At 39.2% G+C, this 23717-nt stretch overlaps 2 protein-coding genes across 5 annotated transcripts in view; both read right to left on the minus strand.

The window, feature by feature from the left end:
* The window catches only part of LOC136835648 (formin-2-like), a 344992-nt gene that overhangs the window by 272957 nt on the left and 48318 nt on the right, over window positions 1-23717 (minus strand). For 3 of the 4 annotated variants that reach the window (XR_010852223.1, XR_010852224.1, XR_010852222.1), the window contains exons 2-4: window positions 17950-18056; window positions 16835-17637; window positions 6436-8240 (exon numbers count right to left, since the gene is read on the minus strand). The gene's annotated coding sequence lies outside the window, so the exon portion shown is untranslated. Of the gene's footprint in view, window positions 1-6435; window positions 8241-16834; window positions 17638-17949; window positions 18057-23717 lie in introns of those variants that run through there. The other variant, XM_067099461.1, reaches the window with a different exon arrangement.
* Window positions 19698-23717, minus strand: part of LOC136835758 (micronuclear linker histone polyprotein-like) — a 51450-nt gene continuing 47430 nt past the window's right edge. The window contains exon 2 of the mRNA XM_067099617.1: window positions 19698-21723. Within this exon, the coding sequence (XP_066955718.1) occupies window positions 19698-21723 (2026 nt within the window). The remainder of the gene's footprint in view (window positions 21724-23717) is intronic.

Here is a 23717-nt window from a genome sequence, read left to right on the forward strand (position 1 = left end):
GACCACTGCACTGTACGCAAATGTTCAGAAAGGGAAGGACAACACCTTCGCAAGACACTCGCTCTACCAATAAAATGCAGAGAGAGCACCAAAATGAGTAAATCAGGTTCAACTGTTTAGGAACAGAGGCTACTATTTGCAAACGTCCTCTGATTACCAGAATTTGTATCTAAATCTGTGAGTATTCGGTGAAGATTAATGTAAACAGAAATCTTCGTCACAAAACGTTCGTCATCCTTCTGCAACCATAATAAATATAAAACCATGACCTGAAAGCCTCGAGAGGCCTATCAGGTAAAGGACTGTTTCCGTTACTTCCAAAAAATGAACAGTGCGAACTGCAATGTGACGATGGAAAACAATATTTTTCCAAAATAGAATCACTAAGAACTGAGCAAACAAAGGCTGCACTGGGGTATAAAAACGAAAGGAAATCTGCAAAATCAAAAGGACTACAACGAATACTTACTCAACGCAGGTAAGAAAGAATAATGAGAGAGAACTCATTCCACTCCTTGGAGTGAAAAGGGGAGCTTGGGTGGTGGCGGAAGGCAGAGAATTGCAAGCGGAAGATTAAAGGACGAACGGACCAGAGAGAAGAATAGCAAAAGATGCAAGGAGAGGGGGAAGGAATAGTCATTCACAAAAGATAAAGACTCTCTCACATAAAGATAAAAGACGAAACCAACAGGCATGTCCTGCTGCATATTTTTGCTATCTCTTGGAAAAAAACCTAGAACAGGAGTCCATTATGAAGATCTGGAGTAGGGAATGGAATCGAGAGACGACCAGTTTCAAATATCATATACACTTATACTATTTTTTTCTCTCTCTTCCAGCTTGAAAACTAACTGCCGATTCTGTATAATATTGGCAAAGAATGCAGGTGTTCATCCGTACAAAATCGTAGAGTGCTATTAGGACATCTAAGAAAATGCCAGCCAGTTATTATTTGAAAGCATATGCATATGCACATATGTCAAACCATGCAAGTCTTTTTACACTATAATCAAAGCTTCCATCAAATCAATATTACTATTTGCCAAAAGGCAACAATTATTTGACATACGTCTAGAGCATATTAAGCGTTACCTTACCTGGCTTGTTATGCTACATCTCCCATGAATACTAAGCTCTACGTTATCTCTCATATTCCACACTATGTCACTGTACTGAATTATCGCTTGCCAATTAGCAACACAAGAGAAAATCTTGAAGCAGAAACTATTCATCCGGAAACAGCTCAGCATGAATGACAATTGAACTAAGTAACACAGTTCTGGCTTAACGGCTACAGACGACTGAATGTAAGAACAAAAGAAAAGTCACGCTCCTTCAGACTCTCATTCCCATTAAACAGCAGCAGCGGAATCGTGGCACCCTTCCATGAGCCTGACGTCTCCATAAACTCTGCAGTGTCTACGAGTAACACGGACAAGCGCTGCCCATTCAGGATGCCTCACACAGCTGCAGCAACGTCCTTAGTAGCGTGACGTGATGGAAAATGAAAGGCAGCATGCACGGCCTAGAGTTGCACCTCTGGCAAGTCCTTTCTACGATACTTGGAACGAACGTCCCCATAGTCTGCTCCTCTAACTTGAGGAGAGACGTAGAATCACACCCTCAGCTTATGTTACAAAGGCCCACAATAAGTAAGGGAAGCCCTAAATGTACACATGAAACATACTTCACACTGGTTCATGATCTGCGACAACCTCAAGTAGTAACATCATATTTCAAGATCAGACAAAAACCAAAAGTAATACCCATACTATACGTCCAAATGACCCAACGCAATCAAATAATTTGCGCTGTTGTTCTTGAAATTTTATCTTAAATCCCCTGCAACCACCTGCCATTTTTAGTCATTTAAGCCAAGAGAATGAAAGAGAAAACGAAGGATTTCCGTAGGGCTTTCAAACCAAAGTGCATGATCAAAATGAGTCATTAGGGTAACTTAAAAACAAGAGACAAAAAGGTACGTGTTGTACATCACAAAATTATCAAATTAGCCATCATCCGTTCGGTTTGCGAAACGTTACAAATTTAAAAATTTCACTGTAGTGGTCGATTGGGCAAGATTTTGCGCTTGCATGTGATGAATTCTCCTCGTTTCGCGGACCCTACTCGACACAGTCCTCATCAACACAAGATATCATCCACTTTCAATATTCTACCTAAGAATCAGAGAGAGAGAGAGAGAGAGAGAGAGAGAGAGAGAGAGAGAGAGAGAGAGACTCCCTTCGCTGAGTATATCAATACCACTACAAAGACAACCACCTTCCAGCGAAACGGATCGATTTCATTGTGACGTAATAACGCCAGCCCGTCCGGTTCCAGAGCCAGCCACGAAACACATACGGACGCAGAGATTACTACTTCAAAACCTACACACGAATCACACGTCCCACAAAGAGATAAAGTACATGTGGCTCACAAAGTAGAGAAGGAGAGAGAATCCTTAAGTAAAGCATCGAATTCCGGATAGCATATGCTGTTATAAGTTACTCGTTCAGATATGTAAGGAAAGAAATGGACTCTGGTAAAAACAACCAATTAAAGAGTTTTACTAATGTTAACACCAACATAAAGCAATATATATATATATATATATATATATATATATATATATATATATATATATATATATATATATATATATACACACACACACACAAATAATACACATACTGAGCTGAAAAGGAGAATGAGACCTAAGCCCAGAGGAAGCGACAGATCAAACTTGAACAAATACATAAATAGAAAATAAGAAAAAAGAAGTCTTCCAAATGACGACACTTATTACTTTTCAGTAAACACAAACATTAACTCTCGTAGCGGAAAACAGTTCCAGAAATTAAGTTACACTTATGTATAACCATAAAGATCTTTCTCGTAACAAAGGAAGGAATGATTCATTCTTATCTAGTTATATAATATTAAATTGAATTTCTGGACAATAAGACAGTGATGCACCTTCTCACTCCAAAATATATTTGACAATTGAAATGAAGATCGGTCCAGAGAGAGAGAGAGAGAGAGAGAGAGAGAGAGAGAGAGAGAGAGAGAGAGAGAGAAACTTGAGCCCATTTTTTTTTATTGGTCGAATGATTACATCTACAGTTGTTTTACAGGAAGATCTCAATTACCGGCTTTATGAATCTTTATTTCATATAATTCTCTATTCAAGTTGCGGCCACACCCAGCATTCTGTATTGTAGCACTAGAATAAATCTTTGGCCGTTCGTGCACAGGGCAATAGTAGTAGAAGTGGTGTTCTTGACTACTCTTTACCTTCCAGGGCACAGTGTCATTCTCAGCCCTTAATACTTCTTTCAGATACCTGATGATTCAGTACATTGTCACCTGTCCCTTTGGCCCAAAAATTCGAATTTTACTCCTATCGCTCTCCTTTCTCTCCTTGTGACCGTACCACCTTACCACAGTCTGATGCATCTTTTTACCCTAACGGTATCTCAGCACCACTTCTTAAATCTTGGAGTTCTGGAGTTCAATTGGACGGAAACTCGAAATGACATTCAAAGTACAAGTCATGTTTCAATGTTTCTAAGAACCTGTTTTCACTTTAAAAATTAAAAGTCATTCAGTCATTACAAATGAAAAAGGAAAAAATTATGTGCCAAGTCGGCGCCGTCAGCCTCAAGTTTATTTTGCTTTTTTTTTTTTGGCAATTTAATAAAAATCTTTCACTCGCCATGCAGTCTTTTCCATCTGCGCTTACGCTCAAGTTCGTTAATCTCAGGGGCGTATATCTGAATATACTATTTTATACTGTTTCTTGGTGGCTACCGTTGGTACTAAAGAAGATTGTATCATTCATATACCAGTGCAAAGCCACAAATGAACTCATCTACATTAAAAGTGAGACAGGAAGTGGAAATTACTTTCACTCAAAAATCACCGACCGCATTTTTACCTTCAACTCCATTCTTACGGGGCACTGATATTTGGTATATGGTCATTCATTGAATAAATCATGAGAGAATTGCTCTACTATTTTTTAAGCAAATTTACATTTTGATTTTGCTAATGCATGTAAATAATCGTTTAGAACCTTTTGTATAGAGTTTCGTTATCCTTAAAAACTGTACATTACCTCCAATCATATGTTTGGAATCGTAATACAACTTCTTTAGTATTTTTGACCGTACCACTTCCAATCAATGTACGCTGGGGAGAGCAAAGAGGTTTCTTGTGGTACTAAAATTTGCTACACTTTCCACCTCGATAATGAATGCTTACTGTGTCGTTCACCTATCCTGCATTTAACTCTCTCCACAAATAACATGTTGCGGCTAACTTTATCACATTGTTTAATATCTTCAATTATTAATCCACCTTGAGTCGTTACTGTTTGGTGTATTGTATATAGTCACGCTAATCGACAGAGCATTACAGAAAATACTAAACCTATATTTCAAATCAATATAATACCTGTAATAAAAGTTTCTTTAGGAAAGATCTTCATTCCTTTTTTTTTTTTTCTTAAAAATTACTACTACTACTGGTTTCTGTGCTCGCTTCCTTTTGATATGTCGCTCCCCTGGTTCCACTCCCACTAACTCCACGTACTTGTTCATATCTATAAAAATGACCTCTCTCTTTCGCTCTCATTTAAAAAGGACATACGGAGAGAGAGAGAGAGAGAGAGAGAGAGAGAGAGAGACGACGCTAGGTGCCGATTTATCTTGAAGTCTCCAAACCCAGTGAGGAGCGAACGTCTCCGCATGGGAAAATATTCCCTTGTTCAGCAGTGGTTATGTGAGCCGCCTGGGAACACTGTGACACTGAAATGAGCCGAATACAATGGAAAGCACGGGAAAGGTGCAGTCGAGAAATACCACTGAACCAATCTTTTCCTTTTATGTTTTCGAGCCCTGGCAATTGAGGAAAGGAGAGATTCCGATTCTCTCTTACTATCTCGTACATTTATTTCACTGGTTGCTCCAATATAGTGTTTGAGCTTTATATACTGACAAAAAAAAAAACGAATCTCGGATAGCTTCATATTACATTATGAACTATCGAATTCCGAAGCCAGCGTCATGAAGCCAATGACGAGGTTCTGGTTTCGTTATTCACATGACATCATTTAGTGGAATGCGAATCCCAAACACATCATGAATAAGTAATGAATCCCATCGAATCATTGCGAAAGCAGTTACCCACTAAATACATATAAATCGAGCTATCGATACAGTTTTAGATACTCAAAAGCACTTCACTCACATAAATCAAATCATTCTCTAAGGCCCACCACGACCCTTGGTTTAGCACTCAGCGAGGAAGAACTGGAAATGAACTGTCACGATTTAGTAATTAATGTTACGAAGCGATTATAACGATTTGTGAAAGCTTCCCAACAGATAACTTTGGATAAGCAAGAGAGAGAGAGAGAGAGAGAGAGAGAGAGAGAGAGAGAGAGAGAGAGAGAGAGAGACTATATCAAAGAATGTGTGCATGTGCGCTCGCGAGCGCGTGCACCGGAGTTGAATTCACATAATTCCACGGTCATGTAATGGTTTAAGACAACAATACTTCCTTTAACACTGCAATGACTGGCAAGTCTAAATGACAATAAAATTCCACGAAACAAAATACACATAAATGAAGCAAAAAGGGAAAAGGAAAAATGTGTGGGGAGATTCGAAAAAAAATCTGAATGGCTTAGTTGTGGGTTCTGGATCCTGATACATTGGTACAACTATGTTATCTATATAATGCAAGTTGTGTAACTTTATTTCAAAAAAAAAAAAAAAAAAAAAAAAAAGAGGCCATACGTTCAAGAGTGCTTATACAATAAATTCTGTTGACGCATTTTCTTATACAAACAATTTTTCATTAACGAAATTGGAAGAATCAATAAAAGTAGTAAAACTTACGGTCAACTCTTAGTCACTGCTACCACATCTTAACATGAATGTTCATCTCATTACTGCTATCTTATTTACTACAAAGAAGCTATCTTATTTACTACAAAGATCAGGGCACTGCACAGATCCAAAATCGAGTCTTTTAATAATTCCAAACATACAACTTTCACCGTTCTACCCCTCACGGTGCGTTTTACTTGAAATACTTTATACTCGAAACAATATATATAAGAAATTATTAATCCAGAAAGTATATTCCACTGCGAGTGATCAAAGTATTTAAAACAATGCAATTACATAAAGAACATCGAAACGCCGGAAAGCATTGACATTAACCAAGTTTAAGCATTATTTATTTAAACACAATTTTGAAAAAGATGTCCTTCACTTGAACGCTAGTACCTTGAATAAAGTTGGTAGTGTTTCACTTAATCTTCAAGAAAGGAGCAAATCACAAAGTTACAAGTTAATTCAGGGAAGCAGTTGACAGAGAAGACAGTCTGTTTCCTGCAAAGGTAAACAAGAGGTTTCGTGTACTCACCAGAGATGCAATTCTCTGACAGCGCTCGGTTCTTGGCAGCATTGTTGTTGTTGTTGCTCGCAGCTGTGACCCCACGACCGGCCGAAGGTTTGGCAGGCTGGAGTTCCACCTTCCGATGACGGGACACCCTAAAGGCGCTGCCATTGGCGCCCCTTCCTGCTGCAGCCGAAGCTTGAGGCATATCGTCGTCGCCTTCAAAATACTCGAATTCGTCGTCGTCGTCGTCGTCGTATTCTAACTCATCGGCGGAGTATGACCTGGGTTTGCCATCCGAGGTCCAGTCGTCCCCGGGGTCATCCTGAGCTTCAAGTTCGTCTCCCAAGGACTGACTCTTGGGCCTCGGGGACGGAGAAACAGGCTCGAGTTTGACACAAATGAAAGATCCTACACTGTCCTCGGTTGTGGTTCCTGCTCCCTGTCCCCTGTAGGGACGCTGAGATCCACCACGGTCGGCAGGGGTGGAAGAGAAGGACGATTGTAACTCCCCTCCGTCACTCTCCTCAATAAAAACACTACTGCTATTGTTGGTTGAAACACTGAAATCAAGATCGACCCCTTGGGGGCTTAAAACGTCACTATTTTCACTAGCACCGGTATGAACACTGGTTTTGGCGGCAATATAGTCACTCTCGTGTTGATCAGAAGACCAGGACGGCGTGTGAACGTGTGAGAGCACCTGTGGACTCTCCTGAACTCGTGTGTCTGTTGTTATGTCTACCTGTGCGGCGGGGGATGCAGGATGGGGGGGGATGCCCTGAGGCTTGGAACTCTTCCCGCCTGACCCCACGCCCGTTTTCTCTCGTTTATTGTCATCAACCTCTGCCGTTTTCGTTCCCAAATTCTTTGCTGCTTCGTTATCATCGTGCACATCTCCCGTTTTCTTTCTTTTCTGACTAGAGGTATACTTAAGCATTTCATGAGGTATGGCGGAGGCTGTAGAAGTGTCGCTTGAACTACAGTACCCAGCCATGATTGAGTCAATTGGTAAATCAAGTGTTTCTGTGAAGACAGGCGTGACTGCTCCATCAACAGGTGTCACAGCTTCGCGAATGCTATTAGTGCCTCCCCCGCCACTTCGAGCCTCCGTAAATATGGACTCTGAACTGGACGACGAGTCCACGAATGCCACGGGGGCAGAACTTCCAACAGAAGGGGAAGCTTGGCCATATTCGATTTTCCTCGCTGTTTTCCAAGAGTCAGTAACGATTGAGGTGGGTTTCGAGGGTGCATGGGATTTCTTCGCTCCGACGGACACTGTTGCTGCTGCTATGTTCGTGGAGGATCCCATAAGGGAGGCCTCCGGCGGGAACCTCGCTCCCTCTTCCAACGTGTCTTTGCTGCCATGTAGTTTTGCCTTGGAGGGGGACTTGCCTTTCGTTAACTTACCACGCCCCTTCTCCTTCCCTTTCTGTTTCTCCCCCTTCGGTCCCTTCTTGCCATCGGCTCCCTGGATGTTCCCCATGTCGTATGTGGCTTCTGCAACGTCACTGTCGTCAGTATCGAACTCGAAAAGACTTCCGTCTCCCGTGTGGGAATTGTGGTTGATGTCTCCCTCTTTCAAGTAATTCCTGATGACATCGACAGCCTCTAGCTTGTCATCCGAGGACTCCCAACACTCTTGTATCTTCAGGAGTCGTTCCCCGCTGTCACTCCTCTCGTGAATAGTCCCCAGAAGTTCATTGATAGCGTCCGCAGGCGCTGAATTCCTTCTCAGGAACTCGCGGATGTCGTCGGCCTGAGGGGAAGTCGGCTGCAGAGAGCAACGGGGTACTGATGGGGACCCGAACGGACGAGCACACACTAGTCTGCAAAATGATGAAATGCTTCGTTAGTCCTTCAAATGAGAGAGAGAGAGAGAGAGAGAGAGAGAGAGAGAGAGAGAGAGAGAGAGAGAGAGAGAGAGAGAGAGAGAATATACTAGTTATTCGTTTCTTAATGCAAAAGATACACGGTTCATGCTGTATCACGCCTGAGCTCATACAGTGTTGAAATCTAAACGCTAAATTAATGTAAACCTAGTATAAGATTAATTTCATGGCGTAAATGTGGTGAATCTTAGCTTCTGCATCAATTCAATTTACCGACAACTCATTACACCCCTCCATGTAACGTGACTGGAGAGAAGATGAGGTGAGAGAGAACATCAGTGTCGTTCCGTGACATGAAAAAAAACAAGCCATATTAAGGAGCGTAAAAATACATTTCCAATACGCGTCGTAAAAACAAAACAAAGATTAAGTAGAATCAATTTTATGAGCTAACAAACAAAAATTTCATACGAAGCAAAGTATACAATACTATAAATCGAGATAAAAACATACAAAAAGACCATACACAATTTTCCAAAACTTGATCATATGAATGTCGGGGTGCGTACTTAAACCGGATATTGAAAACACATCTGACTCTGCAGGAGAGGGCCTCTGCATCACACCAAGACTAATGGGAAAAAGATGAAGACAAAGATTTCCAGATGTTCGTTAAATCGGAAGAAAGGACTTTCAAGTGATAAAAAAAATCGTTTGGCATCAAGGCTGAGGGAATGTGATGGTGCAATGGCTGAGTCAACATGCGTCCATTCAAATTCAGAGAGAGAGAGAGAGAGAGAGAGAGAGGAGAGGGAGAGAATAGTGCAACTGTAAGATCATAACTGTTGCCAAAGCCGCAGTCTTCTGAATGAACTTCGAGAATATATAATGAAGTATCTCCTTAATTACTAGAGCAACCTCTTTCAAGCAGACAGTAGCTTCCTCAAAATTGAGGCACAAGCCTTCCAGACCTTAATAAGACCTCCACTTCCTCAAATAACACATGGCAGTAAGATTACGAGCTCCAAGTTGATACCATCTATGGGAATACAGAATATATGATAGAAAATGCGTTTTGAAAACCATTATACTGACAAAATATTCCGCTGACACGGACTGAGGTCGAACGTTACTGCCACATGATAAACCACGACCTATGCAAGGAAAATATAATTACCTGGTCAAGTCTCGTGGCAGGACTAATGGTAAATGCCTGAAAAGAACAGGTCAACTAAAACTATTTCCGGTAACTTGGGAAGCTAAAAGATGTTCCAAAGGACACCCTCGTGATTTAACAACCTGATTGCTGATGTAAACTGCATCGTAAACATTAGGCTTGGATCGCATTTTGAAATTTGCCAGACCTATATTTCTGGACGGTGATGGCACTTAGTTCTCCTTAATTCACGAGTAAGGGAGAAGCAACGGAAAATGTTATTTTCACTTAGAAGAATAAACGCGTTCTAAGATGCAGAACAAAAGACAAGAAACCAATGACTCAATACTAGTTATTTGAAGTGTCAGATCAGGAATTGGGTACTAATAACAGTACACAAACACAAAAGGAAGAGGTCAACTTCGTCGCAAGAGAATGAAAATGGCCAGCAAACGTCTGTTGCCATCTGTGTATTTTTAACTAATCTGCAAGTCACTGACATGACTTCGTTTTAAGACCAAAAGTGCAATCCATAAACTCTATGTCCAGTTAAATTTCCATTCATGTACGGAAGGTTAGTCAGTAGAAGGTTAGTCTTTAACTGTACTTTTACTCAACGTAAGCAAGCTGAAAAAAAGTATTATTATTATTATTATTATTATTATTATTATTATTATTATTATTATTATTATTATTATTATTATTATTCAGGAGATGAACCCTATTCATAAGGAGCAAGCCCACAGGGGCCACTTACTTGAAATACAAGCTTCCAAAGAATATGGTGTTCATTAGGAAAAAGTAACAGAAAATAGAGGGAAATGCAGAAAGAAGAGATCGCTTACCAAAAAGGAAAAAATAAATTAACAAAATAATTAAATAGATAAAAAGGTAAGTAAATTATTAAAATACAAGGAGAATTGTATTAAGGTAGTAATGCATCTTCGCTGGAACTTTTGAAGTTCCAACTGCACGACATCCTTAGCAAGATTGTTCCAAAATCCAACGGTTTGAGGAATAAAGGACCTCTGGAACTGAGAAATTCGACAGTCAGGAATATTTACTGTTCAGCGAATCTGGGTGCTCTCGGCAGGAAAAGGGAACAGGGATCAATTGCGAACGTGAAAGATCTCGGTTAAAATACAACTTATTAAAAACTGACAACGAAGAGACCATCCGTCGATGGTCAAGTCATAACTGCTATTAGGAAATAGAAACCTACCACAGTGAACAACTCTATCTAAAAGGGATAAATCTCTAGCAGAAGCAAACATCCACATCGGAGAACAGTATCCTAGTAGAGGCGGGACAAGTGACTTAAAACAGGTTGCAGTGATTTTATTACTGTTAGTAGATCACCCATGACCCGTGACCCAACTTACTGTTGAAAATTTATATTAACAGATGAGTAGTTTAAATGAGAAGATGAAGAAGAAGAAGAAGAAAGAACTGATAGAAAGAATTTACTTTCTGATCTTTGCTCTTTTGCATAATTAAATCTTTAAGAATCTATGAAATTTTCCTCGCTTATCTAATTTTTTCATCTTTTCTCCCTCATTAGATGATAGAAGATTGACCTGGAAGCAGTGTTGCCGAAACGTGGAAATGTGGTCTCCAGTGTGGAAGTTCTCATGCTCAAGATGATCGGGAGCAGATGTGGGGTCTTCATCTTATGGTCTGCCACACCAAGTGTGGACAAAATTTCCACACTCTTTCTAGGGGTTTACTGTGGTCAGATATATTAGTTTCTTATATTATACGATTCACTGACCTATATTCTCGGTAATTTGCATATTTACATATGTTTATATAATAATGACTGAATAAAGAGCCATCAAAGAATGGTTGTTGGCGCCGAATCATAAAGCAGCAGAAGTCGATCGAGCAATGTCTTGATTGACACGTTGAATGCAGACGACAACAGAGTGGCAGCAGCCTTACGTTTCCATTTAATGAAGGTAACTTATAGCTATTTAAAATTGTTTTAATAAATGTAAAAAGTGATTGTGATTAACTAAGGAAAGTTTACAGGAAATGATCTTTAGACTGTAAAGGAAAGCATGTATCGTTTTATACACGTTAGATTTTACCGATGGTTGAATGACTTTAAAATTTAGGCGAGCGTGGAAGTAAGTGGTGTGGAAACGTGGCAATACTGCCTGGAAGTCAGTCTGTGAAATATGTGAAGCTGTGCAAAATCTTCAGAGAAATCCAGAATCTGTCTTCCTGAAGAATCATTTCTGAAGAAGTCCAGAGTTCAGTGGTCTTCGGCTCCTTCTCTTCCGAACCTTCTGAAGGACTCCTGGAGAAACGGCATTTGCCGAAACTTTCATTAGTTGTCTCTTAAAAGTAAGATGTGAGACAAAAGTTACACTTAGAAAAGTTGAAGTTTCAGACCCATTCAACAGAGTCCCATCCCCCTGAAGTGGAGGATGGGGTGGAAAATCTGAACGAGATCTGCTAATCAATAGTGTTTTCGTTTTACTGGAGTTCAGTCTCATATCCCACCGACTACGCCATTCGCTAATCCTCTCCATGTTACGATTAGACTATGGGCAGCTTCATTTCTCTTAAGTGGAGATTTTACTTTACCAACAATGTTGCAGCATCGGCATACTACCCTGTGGAACTCCAGGTACAATAGGTCTTGCTTCACTAAAGATCCCATCAACAGCAATCTGAATCACTCTACACCCTTACCAATGCTCTTTTGCAAATGGCATATTGACTATCAGCTAAAAATCCTTTAGATTCCACATACTTATAATGTGGCTTAAAAAGAAGTTTTTCTGCAACTTTGGAAACCACAGGGAGAACAGAAAATTAGCCTGTGGTTTCTGTAGTCTGCAGGTATGCCATTCTTTGGAACAGGCACTGTATTACAAGCTTGCGCTCATCGGCGAAGATACTACGTCGATCTAAAAATCTACAGAATCTACTAATCTTTTTAAAAGACACAAGGAAGAAACCATCAGGATCTTCTCCACCCCACCTATCAAGATTATCCAGAATTTTCTTAACATCCCTAGAGCGAAATACAAGTTTTGTACGAACAGGTTCAGGATGACAAGTATCAGGGAGAGGGGCATCCTCAGCTGATCGCTTAGCTTTAGAAGCTCGATGAAACAGTTCAGCCTTTTCCTTAAGGCCAGTAACCGATCTACAATCATCTATTAGTAATGGTGGAATGGAAGACGAGCCTGACCCACAGATAGATGATGACAACCTGGTCCACCACAGATGAGGCTGAGTAGTTCCTTTAAATATCCTCTTCAAGGAATTATTCTAATTTCTCTCAGCTATATGGTAAATTCCATTCGCAGCACGGCGAGATTCAACAAAAATTGTGTAATTTTCATGTGAACGATTTCGTTGCCATGTGCTGAATTTGGTCTGTTTGTCATGATAAGTTCGTCTACATGTATCATCAAACTATGGCTGGTCACTTGTCCTGAATTTGATGACCTTTCTAGGGACACAGCTTACTAAAATAGCCATCAGCATTTCATTTCACTTCTTCTTCAGATCTGAAATATCAAGTGCCTGACAAGCTTCAACAATGCGATCCTAACTGGTTCTAGATTTCAGCAGACCGCTTTTCCTATGGTGCATTAGGAACATTCTGATTGACAGATATGTCCATCTCAATGGTGCAATGATCGGAAGTGCCTATACTGAGTATCAATCGACCACTATCGCATCAACGCTTGACACTCCTGCAATAACTTTGGATATTAAACGCTAAATTTCCTATAGTCTAAGTGTTACCTGAGTTAAGGAATTTCACGGAGGCTCTTTGCCTTGCACTGCGTTGGAGGGAATTATTATTAACTTTCTTATTATCATTATCAGCATCAGCAAAAGAAATTTTCCCAAAATAGGATGACTTCAGATAAAGACACGACAGCCGAAACTTCTCTACTGATCTCATTAATGATTTGGGGATGTAATCCCTTAGGAACACAGTTCTTCGCTTTCAAGACCTGCAACTACACCAAAAGCATCTCCAAAAATCCAGCTTTTCATATAATTCTTGATTCACACCTGTCTTCTATAAGCTTACGCCATTTCGTAATATACAGAGCTTTTTCACCAACGGGTCTCCTATTACTTCGGCACTTTAAATCCCTTCATCTTCTTCCCTTTTCTTTAGAGCTAAATTATGAGCCCTTCTCAACGTCCCCTTTGAACTATAAATCGCATATGGTATGGACACCAAACAATCTTGCTCTTTCGTCTTTCCCACGAACTTATTTGTGTGTGTGTGTGTGTGTGTGTGTGTGTGTGTGTGTGTGTGTGTGTGTGTGTGTGTGTGTGTGTGTGTGTGTGTGTTTACTGATGAAAACCAATGTTTATTTTCATCATTGAAAGATTATTCATTTCTGATGAAAAGATTGAGTGGTTCCTCATCATTGCTAACAGAATCTATGAAGAGAGAGAGAGGGGGTTTAGCTCAACAATCACTTAACATTCTCACTTTTTCCTCATAAATTATTCGTCGTTCTCCTAAATTCTCGGTCATCTTTTCACCCACATCAGACAAGTGTTTGTCAGTCATCATCCTTATCCATGACCTAAATGTACGAGCATTCACGATCACATTTTCGTCCCGGTTTCACTGACACTCGCTCATAATTATTACCATTCATTGTCACTTTGCCAAGCAATAACGCTTTAGCGTTCTTTCTTATCATTCAAATCGTACAATTTCCCGTCACGAATTGCATAAGACAAATACTTCGTCAGTATTTCCACATTTCCTTTCCGTCCCTTCTCCCCTTCCCAAACACCACAAATTATATTTTCTATCCGTTCTTCTAGTTCCTTCATCACTCCATCCATATTAAGCAGCCAATTCTAATTACAGTCACTATCGTCAATTTAATTATTTTTTCCTCTTTTTTCAAGCAATGCAAGTCACGTCACCTATCGTAAATTTGAAAAAATGTTATTCAAATACTAATTCCCATTCATTTCCTGAATCATATATGAATAAAATGTCAAAAGAAACTTTGATTTCATAGCACTTACCTACTTTTTCCTAGTTTATGCGGTCACATGTTTGTCTCTCTAAACACCACTATGGCTGGTTAATATCTTCCACGCACTACTGCCATTTGAAATATGCCACTTCACTGTCAACGAATAAGGCAAAAACAAATCACGAAAGCGGCCACAATCCAGGCCTATTACAAAAACCATGCCTAAGGTGCTTTCACAAACTAATGAATGACAACGACAGTTAGTCCAGAGACACATACGGAAGGCATGACGAACGTTCATTGACAACCGGTACTCTCGAGTAAAACTTGAGAATGAATCGAGCAGCGCGTGTGAGTCAGATGAAATCCTATCCAACCCTCTTACTACGATAGAATGCAAAGACTGAGGAAAACCTGCCAGTACGCGGAAAGGGAGAAAGGGGGAAGAAGAAAATGAAAAGGAAGCCTTACTCTGAATACTGTCACGGGTCGGGTACACAAGACAGAATCCCATCTTGCTACTCGTAGATTCTATCTTCCACATTTCAGGTTCTTCGTGTACACAAGATACCACACAACTCGTAGTCTCGTGACATTTTTAGTCCCGACTTTTGTGGATCTTCTAAATGAAATAAGGGCAGAAAACGACGACCAATCCGCACAAAAGGAAATATCAGAAAGGGGAAAATCGGATACTGACCGGCCGAAAATACAGGTTCAGTTATAATCCTCGTAAAAACAACAAGACAGTAAGGGCATTAAATGTATAGAACGCTAACACCAACATGCAACTATCTTCCCTTGAAGCCTCGACGGCAAAAGCTAGTCGAGTTTCAGGAATCCAAGAAACATATCATACACACTATCCATAATAATTCAAATTTCAAAAATAAATTTATATTCAGTGATATTTACACATTTACTGAAGTTTGAAAATAGGGTCAAATAATCATTATTACACGTATTCAACGACAAATTTTTAATACTGTAGGGTGAGTTCAGTAAACGCAGCAAAGACGTCAATATCCTTGTATCATTTTCGCTAAAATGTCGCAGCACTGTTTATGTGCACCTCACCTCCCGAAAAAAAATGTGCATTGGGCAATCCATACTATTATCATGCTTATTACTTTTTTTTTGTAGTCCTCCACTTAACCTCCGCAAAGCTCTCTTAAAGTAAAATCATCTATATAAATATAAAGCAAGCTCTAGTACTGAGCGAGAGACAAAATTTTTTTCTATCTTCTAGAGAAAGTACTCACCATCATGTATTTTTGTTAAAAGTTGTTTCAAACGTGCAGCAGTGATCCCAATTTCAGCAATACAACGAAAAAACACCACAGCATTGGCATTACTCCAAACATCCAATTCACTGAGGGAAAAAGTCTTTCATTCAACGTTCGGGCTCCTTTACATTAATCAAGTGAAAAGCAGAGAGCAACACACCCACCCTAACGTAGTAATGCAAGTCATGACGAAAAGAACGGTCCCGACAAATAGTGTGCAGGAAAGCCTCCCATCCCATGCAATCCACCCGGAAGACTTCGATCATGCAAAGTACACTCGCCGAAAGACCCCTCCCTTTCGCAATCAATAGTCTTCTTTCCAAGCACGACTACTGCTGGCACACTCTCATTATCGCAAGATTCACACACGCAAAATTTCGGATGGCTTTTGAACAGCGTATAGCTCTTAGCTCTTGGTGTTGCTGTCATTATACTTAGGCTGCATGGATTTTACAGGCAGTTCGACGACAAACATGAAATCGGCAAAATATGAATATTACATTCAATGTTATAACAGTTATCAAGCAGTCTCTTGTAGCTAGCTGTAAAATTATTTTGCAAAGAAATAACTTCCCAGCATTTTTCAAGAACCAATTTTCCCTCTTAAAAAAAGAAGTAACAAACACTCCACCACAGAAACCCAATTTAAAATAGCAAAAAGGGCCACAGAAACTCGTGGAGTTGATGCAATTATGCTGGCCTAAATCCTCAATACATTTACATATACAAATACATATATATATATATATATATATATATATATATATATATATATATATATATATATATATATATATATATATATATATATATATATATATGTATATATTATATATATAATATATACTTATTTATATATACATACATATAAATATATAGATATATACATATTTATACATACATATACATATATATATATATATATATATATATATATGTGTGTGTGTGTGTGTGTGTGTGTGTGTGTGTGTGTGTGTGTGTGTGTGTGTGTGTAGAAACATGACACTAAGGTAGAAATAATTCACTTTCACGCCAAAAAAAAAAAAGTTGACCTACATTAAGATTGCCCAGTACGGGCAGCAGTTGTTTCAGTCAAAGTATGAAATAACATGAATCGAAAAAAAAAGGCAAGTCTGAGGCCGTCTTCACCTCAAAGATCTCACTTACCTTGAATAATCACTGACGGATATAGAACCAGACTTGACGCGACGCCTCCTTAAGAGACGGTTCTCTTCGTCACTGTCGTCATCGTAGAAGCAATCATCGTCATCGTCCCTGTCCCTAAAAAGCGAGTCATTGACAGAAACATCGTCTGTGCAAGATTCGCCCAGGTCGTCAAAGACGATGTAAGGAGTTAACCTGGGATCGTGGCCACGAGCTTTGAAGGGCGTGGTGACACGAGGGCGAGGGAATGATTTGTTTCGGCGAGGGGTGGAAGGCCCCACCGAATGCAACGGCTGCTGGCGATATCGTTTCTCCTCTTCGTCCTCCTCTCCTTCTGTGTGGAGCTGCTCTCTTTTTGGCCTTCTGTCGCTCTTGTTCAAATCGATCTGTCTGCTGTTACGAAAAGCAGTGTTTCTGTTGCCTGTGCCTTTGTTCGCACGCCCATCTGGAGAGCGCCCTCCACGTCGGAGGACGTGCTTTATTTCCTTGGACACATTCGGCAAATCTCTCCGCCAGTAATGAAAATCATTGTACTTGAAATTTCCCTCACTGTCTAAGTCATCATACTCCCCTTCGCCATCACTGCACTCTCTGTAACACTCGTTGTCCGTCCCCCTCACACCCCTTTTCGTCTCATGACCTTCCCTCACACTAGACCTTTTAAACCCAGGCCGGATATTCCCCTCAATGTCCAGGTAGGAGCTGTGGTCAGGCACTACCCTTCCAGGTTTGTTGTCATTTGACTGTGACGTCATAGAGGGGTGGTAAGGCCCCTCTGGCCCTCTGCCGGCCATTCTGGCAAACGCCTGAAATATAGGTTGCCGATCTTCATAATCAAAACTTTTCTCTTCGCGTATTAATATAAATCTTTGCAATTTAAAATAACTATTAATCTCACACAAAATTAAGTAAATGATAGAATTAAATTATGCCATGACAAAAACTCAAAACAAAACATATAGAAAAGATACAAATCATCCAAATTCAAACATTAACAGAATCTTTACGTGATAAAACTATCTACATTTAATATCTATATACTGATACTGTACAAACAAGAGAATCATAACTAACAAAAAGTGTTCACAGTGAACAGTGCCCACGATAGGAAGACTTACAGAGCGGTTGGCAGAGAGGTTTAAATCAATATTGCGTCTGCGTGGCGGGAGATCTGAAGAGCTTGGCTGCGACGCTGACAGGAACTCTCCAGAGCGTGTCTTAGTACCTGGATACATAATGAAGCTGGATTAATTGAATTATAAGAAATTCTGGTTCCCTGAGTGGTAAACGATCCTAAGTACAGCCTACAGAATGTTGAAATAAATAAGAAAATAACATAAGAAATAATGGAAGCGGACTAGACGAAAATCTTCAGAAGTACTGTTTTAAAACATGAAAACAATTTTTTTTTATTCAAGCAAACAATCGCAATATACAGACTCAGGAGTATCAAATCAAATAGTTTTGCATACTCACAACCAATCTTGTAACAAAATGAAGCGAAAAAAATATGCAAACAAAATATCAGAGACCTTCCACAAAAAAGTACTGATCAGAAGGTCAGAGCAAAAATGATGACAGTAAGAGAAGTGAACAGTACTTAGCCTACTCTATCATCAGCCTATCAAGAATACTTATTTTCTGGGGATTGTGATTAATTAATGCAAACTTGACTTGCTCTATTACATTTTTAGGAGAACTTTATTTTATTTACTAATACGTTAAAAGATTTACTTCCTAATTTGTTACATTCTGAATCTCTGAGTGACCTAAATATTCTACTAGGAAAGTACACACCAAGCGCACTACTTGGGGATCAAATGCTACTACAAGTATCATTGTCATGCCCCATGCTGTAAACACTTGCTGACTGAAAATGGGTCGCTAAAACAACAGTCTGACGAACCATTTTCGTTCTATAAGAATAACATGCTCAATAAGCAAGGGCAGTTTTTTGCTAAAATCAGCTAATAAAACAACACAAAATGAAAGCAATAATGGATATTAATGTTCGTAAACATGCAATACATTGCTAAATTTACCGCAAATACACATTTCACGTACTGATGCATGAAAAGAATGCTGATATGCTTCGAAACATAAAAAGCGCTAGGTTCTAGTAATGTCCATAGAAAATTGCTCTATCATGCAATCCTTGGAACGCTCCTTATCAAAGTCAATTTTTAATGCACATGAAGAACTCATTAAATAATTTTATGTATATATCTATATATATTTATATATATATATATATATATATATATATATATATATATATATATATATATATATATATATATATACATATATATTTATACATATATATATATATATATATATATATATATATATATATATATATATATATATATATATATATATATCATAATACTATGCTAATGCAAGATATTACTTTACAGTTCAGCATCAAGACATAAAACGTATTCAGCAAAGTACAACACCAGTATATATCTCAGACAAAACCAGTTAACACAGAATCATCCATTCATTAAATTACCTTTATAAAGATCAGGAGAAACTTCAACGTCATTATTTCATCAAATCTCCAATACTTTGTACATCCAACTTTGACACCAGAAGGCCTATTAAAGCACAGGAACAAAGCATACAACTCTATTTATGGATGCACAAAAAAGAAACTTTGTTTATTATACACAAACACATGAATACAGCAATGTCAATTTCTCATGGAATAAGCATGCCATCTAAACGAATGACAACTTATGTACAATTGTTTGGGAGACTACTTCCGAGTAAATGAAGTCAAGTACAGACAACTTCAGGATAGGGGCAAGACTTCAAAAGCTCACTCTGAAGGCCATTCCTTCGATACGAAAGGCAGTTATCACACGAACACAACATGCTGTTCATATAAAATTACTATAGCTGCATTACCCCTGTCACTGGAGCTCTTCGTTGTCGTCACTTCCACACGTACCACCGAGGTTCTGGTCTCAACCCTGACGAAGGGTTTTGGGGACAGTATCTTGCTGGAACTGATGCTGCTCCGGACCGACCTTTGGGTTGGGCTTAAACTTCTACCAATGGGGCTACTACTTGCTGGTGTTTTACGAGGGGAAGTTGGTCCTACAGCATTGCTGCTTGCAGGAGGCTTACCAGGGGATATTCTAATGGGAGTAGTGATGGTTCCTGATGATCTTGGGGATGTTCGATTTTGGAATCTTGATGCTCCGCCCAAATTACTATTTTCCCTTGAAAGACTGCTTGGTGATACAGCGCTTGTCCTGGGAGATTTTACTGTTTTCTGGGACTTTGCTGAAGTGTTGTCTATACTAGAATGACTACTTAGACTACTGCTTTCTCTTGATAATCGATTTGGTTTATTTCCTTTGGTACCACCATCTGAAGACTTATTACTCAAAGTACTGTATTCTCTGGACAGTCTATTGACAGTAGGATTCTTAAGTTTTACGGATGTGCCACTATCCGATGACTTGCTGCTTAAAGTGCTGTATTCCCTTGACAATCTATTGAGTGTGGGATTTGGAATTTTTGAAGGAATGCTGCTGTCTGAAGATCTGTTGCTCAAATTGCTGTACTCCCTAGATAATCTATTAGTATTGGCGTTCGACCTTTTGACAGAGCTATTATTTATTGATTTTCCAACGTCACTACTTTTAGGACGCTCCTGTAATCTCCTGGAGGAGCCTCCGAGAGGGTCTCTCAGAGTAACTCCACTTTCAAAAGATCTTTTACTAACTACACTATTTTCTCTTGACAAATGCTTATTTGGTGTCTGCACACCACTCCCGGATCTGTTGTGTGGTCGCAACTGCCGCTCATTATGTCCAGTTTCTCCAGTAGGTTTCTTTCCAACCGAACTGGACTGTTTATTAACATCCCACGATTTTCGATCACGGGCAGAACGAATATCTAATGATGTTTTCTCTCTTTTTGGATTTCGATTTACACTCATGGGTTCAACTGATGTTTTCTGACGTTCAAAACCCCCAATGCTAACAGGGCGTTTAGTGTCCCCAAAAGACTTTGTCTGAACAGAAGAATTTCTTCCAACTGATGAGCTGGTTTTTGTGCTTTCACCATAATTTGAAACTGTGGTTGAAGATGAAGAGATGGTGGCAACAAAAGTCTTAATTTTATTAGGAAGTGTGACACTGCTGACCTTGCTAGAATCCTGTTTGTATGCGCTCTTTACAGAACCAGTGTTCTTAGCAGCGTCTGTATCTAATATTTTTGATGGGGAATTATCATTACTGCTTAAAGAAGACTTGCCTGATGAACTTTTGACACTGCTCTGTAGATTAGTTTTTAAATGTGGGTCAGTTCTGTGAGTTTTATCAATGCTGCTCCTGGGACTTGACCCTTTACTTAACTGTGCTGTAGTGCCACAACTGCTGCCACTGGCTTTTTGAGATGGAGTGAGCTTACTCAGCTTTGGTGGAGCTTTAAGAACAGATACACCTGCTTTTCTTGCTGCACTTTGTGACAGGACGGGTAATTTACCACTGTTTGCTATACTTATAGCAGCACTACTCCTCCGCCTATTACTGGATTTTAACACTGTAACCCCTTTCATGATGCTCCCCCAGTTGCCAGATTTCCTTCGTCCTAAAGGGGATTTAAGTCCTGCTGTGGCAATGGTTTTCGCTAATAATGTTCTCTTAATTGGAACAGCAATAAGACTGGGACGTCTACCACCTGCCCCAGATGAGAGTCCTCCGCGGCCAGAACGCCGTTCACTTGCACCATTCTTGCTTTTGCTGAGACTTGAGGCACTTGTCTTTGACTTCTGTAACTCCTTTGCTTTCTCTGTTTCTTTCTTGGCCGAACTGTCAGGCTCTGGAGGCAGAGTGTCCGGCTTTCTAGACTGGGTTGCCAGGGTGGTGTTACTGTTACAAATTCACAAAGAAACATCAGAATAACACAAATTCATTCATTAAACTGTGAATATACCCACAAAACTTAAATTGTAACTCATGCAACCTAAATAAAATCCTCAAATCTAACATTATGAAATCAGCGACAGTATTTCCACATTACACATACATATCTATGCCCAACGTAAAACTTACATCAGCGAAATGGAGTTCACATAATGTCCACCAATAATTTGCCCTAGCTACCTTGGAATTTTTTTCTGGAATAAGTCTAAATTTATTTGTAAATGGATTACAGAAAAATGATGAACCACACTAAAGCTGAATAATAAGGTTCTCCTATCCACCATTCAAAAGAGAAATAAAATACTAGAGCATGCAAGCATTTGTAAGAATATATTTTATAGACAGTAAGTTGAGGAAAAATACTTACCTGACAATAAGAAATTCACTAATGAAATACGTATGACCTACAACCAAAAGCAAACCTTTCTCTCGCACACTGGATATTTTTCTATCTAAAGTGGACTCAGAAATATAAAGAAACAATTCTCTTTTACTGCTCTGTGATGGAGCAATGACGCGGAAAAAATTAAAAACAATGTATTGTATCATTTACCACGTAAGCAAATACTAACTCAAAAATTATTACTTCGGATATTAAATCGAAACCCAACTTACTTATTAAATTTTATCATTAGCAGAGATTCAAGGCTATACTAAAATGATCATAAGTGGGAAATAGTATAGAAAATTTACGGCATATATGTTTTCACCTGTCTAGTCAAAAATAAAAAAGGGGGACTACTGTCATTTGTTTCAATTTATCGTAGTAACCCGAGGCGTGCCACTGGATCGTAATTTACCTCTCAGTGCTCATAAAAAACACCGCAAGGAAAACCTGGTACCATCTTAGAAACAATGCTTCTGCTATAAAATATCTTGATTGTTCTGTTAAGAAAATCACTATTTGACAATAAATAAAGTGGTCTACAACTCGCTCTACTAAAATTTGCCTATGATGTAACTTAAGAAACTGCCACATACACTAAATATAGCTGCAAGATTTATAAGCGGTGTCATTTATCGGAATAAGACTGACCCTGTAATTTTGAGTTGTACTTGCTGCCTATTGAAACTATTATATTTAACATATTTTTCCTATAAAAGGCTCATCAAAACACAAACTTGAATGAGTCACTGCACTACGGCCAATACACATTGGCCCTCGTCTCTAGAAAACTTTGTCACGACTTATGGGATTGCAAAACCATGTAACAGATTTGGAGTACGTAGCCTACTACATACAACCAATGACGTGTATTAACAAAAGACCAGCAGCAGATGGAACTGAGTTATCTGAGCCAAGGTGCAATTCGAACGCTGGATTTCGAACTTAAAAATTTGCAGCAACCAAACTGTACAATACGGTCCCACTTGATATTGAGAAGTAAGATATCTAGTCTTTCTAGATCCAATTTGAAATTTTTTATCTTTCGAGTGTCATGACAGTGTGGACTTGACAGTTAATACAAGTGCACCGTAAAGCTCTTCGAGAGTCTCTGTATGTTTGTGTGTCTACGATAACAAAAAAATATATGGGTACTGAAGGCGGAGTGGAACGGCATACACGAGTTTACATCTCTGGCGCATGCACCAAGTTCTTTAGCTGTCATTATTCATTCAGATTTTGTTGTTATTGCCACTTAAGACTCCGCGAACACACTGAATGACATTACAAACGCTTAATCATTATACCAAAAACGAAATGTATCGGATGCCGATGATTTCTTAATGCCTTGGGCACTCGAAAACATTGCTGCTCATCGTTTATATATTAGGTAAGTTTACCATCAAACAGTTTTCTATTGTAGTCTCCTCAAACGTGGATTCGCGGACACGTAGATTTTCTTCCTTTATATATTAGATAAGTTTACCATAAAGTCATTTTCTGTTATAGTATCATAAAAGGTATTAAACAACCCCAGTCGTTGTGCGTGCATGTG

Source organism: Macrobrachium rosenbergii, chromosome 55 (genome assembly GCF_040412425.1).
Source record: "Macrobrachium rosenbergii isolate ZJJX-2024 chromosome 55, ASM4041242v1, whole genome shotgun sequence".
NCBI lineage: Eukaryota > Metazoa > Arthropoda > Malacostraca > Decapoda > Palaemonidae > Macrobrachium > Macrobrachium rosenbergii.